Raw genomic sequence first — 5,862 nt, 5'->3', positions numbered from 1 at the left:
GGCCGGAAGCGTTCTTTCCCAGGCGGCGTTTCCTTCCTGTGTAAGGCTGGTAAGGGCTCCTGCGGCCGCTGTTTCAACCCAGGCGGTGAGTAGCGGGTTTCCGCGGGGCTTCGTAGGGCGGGCGATGGGTCACGCTGAGCTCCTTCAGGGACCCGCGCGGGGCTGGGAAGCCAATCTCGGGTCACCTCGCCGTCCTTCCACGCCCCACCTCATTGTCGCCCCTCAGCTTCCCGCAGCCCTTCGTATCCACCGGATTAACCTCCAAGGGCATCCCGGGCTTCGCATTGGCTCCCGGCCCGGCCTAGGCCCGTAAGTCCCCGTTAGCGCTGCCCCCCAAGACGTAGGCCCTTTCCAGGGAGTCTCTAGGCAGCCTAGTCGCTGCGGTGCCTTGAAGATCGTTCCGGGCGACCTCAGAACTGGAGTCCTAGGGAAAGGCGGCCAGAACGAACCGGGTCTGATTGTCGCACAGGCACTGCTACCACCTACTGCAAAAGTGGAGGTGGTTCTTCAGGCCTGGGCGCGCTTTCGCAGAGGATGGTGCTGTTAATAATCCGTCCTGTATGTGAATGTTGGCAGGCTTTCTTTGTCACAGGCAGTGTTCATAGGGCCTTGATGTCTGCGAAACTGGGACTCTGGGGTTGAGAAAAACTTTGTAAAACACTGCAGTGAATTAGAGAAATGCTGTAGCATGAATACCATACTCTTGTACCTTAACCTGCCAGTAACCTGCTTATTGAGGAGGTGGTACGATTTTAAAGTTTACTACCCTGAAATGGAGAACTCTATAATGAAGCTATATGTTGTTACATTTGCCTAACAAATAACTCTGAATTACGGTGTTTTGCCATATTTCTTAGTTGTCCATGGCATCATCCATGTTTATGAGTATATTTGTGTATTGATCCTAATGTTCATACAAAATTGAAATACAGCCCATAGTGTTGTATGCATGTGAAACTTTTATTATATATTCTGCTGTGATGGTATTGTTACCATAACAGCCTTACACTGCAGGCGTATCAATGTCATATGAATAGTAGATGAGTGTATGATCAAGTACACAGTTAAAACCTACAAGTATAAGTTTCACTTTCATTTCAGGATTTTGAAGTCACTTTAGAAGAAGGATCCCTTTTAGAAGTGACTAGGTCCAGAGTACTCTGTTGCAGTTAATAGTTTAATTATAGGAAAATATATGGTTAGCAAAGGCTTTGTCTTGGTTTTTCTGATAGGTTTAAAAATTGTTACCTCGTTGACTGGGGTATACTGGTAGTAGTCTTAGCTCATGTATTTCAGTGACCATCCAGTAGATGGCAGTTTTATCACTACTAACTCAAACTTTTGAAAACATTTTATTTGAATATCACTAGTTTAAGCTAATGGAGAAGGCAATGGCAGCCCCCTCCAGTACTCTTGCCTGGGAAATCCCATGGACGGAGGAGCATGGTAGGCTGCATTCCATGGGGTCGCTAGGAGTCGGACACGACTGAGTGACTTCACTTTCACTTTTCACTTTCATGCATTGGAGAAGGAAATGGCAACCCACTCCAGTGTTCTTGCGTGGAGAACCCAGGGATGGGGGAGCCTGGTGGGCTGCCGTCTATGGGGTCGTACAGAGTTGGACACACTGAAGCGACTTAGCATTAGCAGCAGCAGTTTAAGCTAATAAATCTTAATTTTGCCTGTTCTTTTATTTTCATTTGTGAATAATGCTCCCACATGTTCCAACTGAATTTTCAAATTTACTGTGTTGGAATAAAGACTAGAGAAGTCAGTTTTTCCACTTACTATAAGAAGAGTATTGTTAACCCATTTTAGAAATCCATGCTGATGATAGAAAGCACCCTTTGATTTGTTACATAAGAGATTTTAACTATATGGCTTCTCTCTAGCTTCCTTTTTTTTGTTGTTGTTGCAGAGGGGGTTGGTTATTCTAGCTTAATTTTTAATAAGATAATAATGGACTGTGCATTCCTGGAGTAAAGTAATTGTGTCTTAGCCATTATTGTATACTCAAGATACTGTAGGTAATATATACACATGCTTGATAAGTGCTTTATTGTATGAATTGAGTCATTTAATATCCCTAGGCCAAAATGTCTTTATCCAAAATAAAGGTTTTTCAGTTACTTAATTTAAACCCAATTGTTAAGTTTAAATTAAATAATGTATTGTTGTGAAGTGAATGTCTCCGAGTGATGCAGAAGGTTGGAATCCTTGACTTTTCTTTTGGAAATCGTTCAGTAGTCTGACACCAATTCTGTTGGAATGACTGAAGAAAATCTTTAACTAGATAGTACTAGTGAGAATAGGAACAATAATTTTAGAGCTGGAATGACCATAAATTAGCCTATGAAGAACCTATTTTCACCTGTTGTTCTGAGTACAGATTTTGGATTATTCCTTTTCACACGAATGCAAAATACACATTCCCCACCCCCCCAAATCACATAGCACTCAGCACACCTTGTGGAGAGAGTATAATGCCGTTATTTGAGGCCAAGAGTCTCTCTCAAAAAGTGATGGTCACATCACCCCTAAAGCTTGTTTTATTAGGTGGTCATTGCCTTTGACATAGGTGTGCATCCCTCCTGTAGGCCAAGCTGTGTTGATGTAACTGCTTAGGTATATGTGTAAAAATAGGCACGTTGCTTCCTTTTTTCCTCTTTATCTTGGGTGAGAGCTGTATTTTCGTGGCTCAAACATTTTGAAGATTCTGCTTGTTTCATACATAGGTAGGTTGTTGGAAATAGTAAAATGGCTCCAACAATTTCATGTCACTTGTGAATTGAGAAAATGGCATGTATAAATTTTAGCAGGCTTTGGAAACCTTTAAAAGTAAGTATGAGAGAACCGTGAGTCAGTTCACAGCTTGAATTTTACTCAGAAATTACCTCGTATACCATTACATTAGTAAAGTATTTCATTGTTTGGCTGCCTTTTTTCAGTTGTATAAGTGTTATAGTCATCATTTATCTAGATTCCCTGAAATAGTTATTTAAAAGTTCTTTAAAAGAATAAATACTTTAAAACATGTACTGCATTTTTCAATAGAATTATTCTGTACTTAAAATTATATGAACTTTTAGGAAAGTTTATTAAAAAATTTAATAAATAAGCCTGTTTCCAAGAGGAGCTTAAAATGTGTTTGTTTACTTAACATTTAAAAATCCATTTCTCCTTAACTAAAACATTTACAAGGTAGGTAATGTTGACTTTGACTAAAAGTCAGTTTTTCTTGTTTAGTTTATGCTACCTATCAGTCTCCCAATTTTAATGAGTCTAGTTATTATCTACTGACATTTCTATTTGTTTTTTAAGGTTAACAATCAAGATGGTACATGCTGAAACCTTTTCTCGTCCCTTGAGTCGGAATGAAGTTGTTGGTTTAATTTTCCGTTTGACAATATTTGGTGCAGTAACATACTTTACAATTAAATGGATGGTAGATGCAATTGATCCAACCAGAAAGCAAAAAGTAGAAGCCCAGAAACAGGTATGATTAAAATGTTTGAGGATCATTTTTCTTGTAGCTAACAAATACTTTTTCATAAAACTGAGGATATAGTAGAATTATAAATTAATGAAAAATTCTATAAGACCCATGTGGAAATGTTTTTATATAATATTTAATTTCATTATTCCTAAAAAGGTATTTTTTTTGTTAAATCCTTTTCAGCTGTGTAGGCAACTTAGGAGAAAAAGTGAAGAATAAAAATATTACAGTATTTTTAATGAATATCTAGTTAGAATAATTTTTCAGCTTATAAATGAAGGAATCTAGGTAACATTTTCAACACACTAAACAAAAAAATTTATCTTCAGTAATGGTATACATTTTACTTTGTGTAACATGTGAAATGTTCCTGTTTTATAAATAAATATCATATTTTAGACTCCACATATAAGTGATATCATATGATATTTGTCTTTCTCTGATTTATTTCACTTAGTACCGTAATCTGTGGGTTCATCCATGTTGCTACAAATGGCATTATTTCATTCTTTTTTTATGGCTGAGGAGTAGTCCATTGTTAAGAATGTACTCCACCCATCTTCTTTATGCATTCATCTGTCCAAGGACTTTTAGGTTGCTTCCAGGTCTTGGCTGTTGTAAATAGTGCTGCTGTGAACATTGGGGTGCATGTATCTTTTGAATCATAGTTTTCTCCTGATACATCCCCAGAACTGGGCTTGCTGGATCCTATGATAATTCTGTTCTCAGTTTTTTAAGGAACCTCCATACTGTCCTCCATAGTGGTTGCACAGTTCCACCAACGGTGTTGGAAGGTTCCCTTTTCTCCACACCCTCTCCAACATTTACTATTTGTAGACTTTTTAGATGATGACCATTCTGACTGGTGTGAAGTGATACCTCATTGTAGTTTTGATTTGCATTTCTTTAATAATTAGCAGTGTTGAATGTCCTTTCATCTGCTTATTGGCCATCTGTGTGTCTTTGAAGGAATGTCTATTTAGGACTTCTGTGTATTTTTGGATTGGATTGTTTGGTTTTTGTTGTTGTTACTGAATCACATAAGCTGTTTGTATATTTTAGAAATTAGGCCCTTGTCAGTAGCATTGTTGGCAAATATTTTCTCCCAGTCCATAAGTTGTCTTTTCATTTTGTTTATGGTTTCCTTTGGTATGCAGACGCTTGTAAGTTTGACTGTAGAAGTCGTGTCTGACTCTCTGCAACCCCACAGACTGTATAGTCCATAGAATTCTCCAGGCCAGAATACTGGAGTGGGTAGCCGTTCCCTTCTCCAGGGTATCTTCCCAACCCAGGGATCAAACCCAGGTTTCCCGTATAGCAGGCGGATTCTTTACCAGCTGAACCACAAGGGAAGCCCAAGAATACTGGACTGGGTAGCCTATCTCTTCTCCAGCAGACCTTCCCGACCCAGAAATCAAACTGGAGTCTCCTACATTGCAGGGAGATTCTTTACCAACTGAGCTATCAAGGAAACCCTGATAAGTTTGACTAGGTCCCATTTATTTCCTTAGAAAACATTGCTATTATTTATGTCAGAGAATGTTTTGCCTATGCTTTCTTCTAGGCGTTTTATGGTATCATGTCTCGTATTTAGGTCTTCAAGCCATTTTAAGTTTATTTTTTGTATGGTGTGAACATCTTTTCTAACTTGATTGATCTACATGCAGCTGTCTAGCTTTCTTAACACCACTTGCCAAAGAGACTATTTTTTTCTCCATCATATATTAAAGATTTTAGGTGATGTTCATAGCAATGTTTTATGAATAATTCACCTTACTGTAGCATATAACAGGAATTAGAATCAGTGTCAACTTAAAAAAGATGTACTATAAGAGTTGTGAGTTAAGTTTTATTGGGGGCAGAATGAGGACTACAGGCCAGCAGACAGCACCTCAGATAGCTCTGAGAAAGTGCTCCAAAGAGGTGGGGACAAGGTCAGTGTTCGTGATTTTGGTGAAGGGAGAGTTCATGCAATCAAGCACTTATCTGACAAAAAGATTTTCTGCTGGTCACAAGGAGCTGATGTCTAAATTACTAGGGTTGTGCTAAACGATTGCGATGGAAGTTATTGAATAGCTAGGTCATTTCCAAATAAAATAAAGATTCAGAAAGGAGAAGGCTGTAGCTGCCGCTACTGCATGTGTTATAACCCCTGCATTCGTAGCTGCTCCCACAACCACATCAGCACAGGAAATCCCAGAGGCAGAGCCAGAGCCTAAAAAGGAGCCTGAAAGTGAGGCTAAAGATAACCTTGATGACTTAGAAAAGCACCTGGTGAAAAGGCCCTGCGATCAATGCCGAAGGCTCCAGTGTCCCCACAGTCTTAGGTGGAAATGCTTGTTATAATGTAAATTTTATTTGGTTTG

General features: G+C 39.1%; 1 protein-coding gene across 2 annotated transcripts in view; it reads left to right on the top strand.

Moving 5' to 3' along the window:
* The first annotated feature begins 38 nt into the window (after positions 1-38).
* ATAD1 (ATPase family AAA domain containing 1) overlaps positions 39-5,862 on the top strand; it is a 40,587-nt gene continuing 34,763 nt past the window's right edge. The window contains exons 1-2 of one of the 2 annotated variants that reach the window (XM_086379242.1): positions 39-85; positions 3,322-3,496. In XM_086379242.1, coding sequence (XP_086235368.1) covers positions 3,335-3,496 — 162 coding nt within the window. In that variant the 5' untranslated portion in view covers positions 39-85; positions 3,322-3,334. Of the gene's footprint in view, positions 310-3,321; positions 3,497-5,862 lie in introns of both variants that reach the window. The other variant, XM_086379241.1, reaches the window with a different exon arrangement.

The sequence above is a fragment of the Bos grunniens genome, chromosome 26, assembly GCF_055505025.1.
Source record: "Bos grunniens cultivar Pamir isolate PY7600 chromosome 26, Bosgru_T2T1.0, whole genome shotgun sequence".
Taxonomy (NCBI): domain Eukaryota; kingdom Metazoa; phylum Chordata; class Mammalia; order Artiodactyla; family Bovidae; genus Bos; species Bos grunniens.
This window is presented reverse-complemented; position numbering and strand designations above follow the sequence as displayed.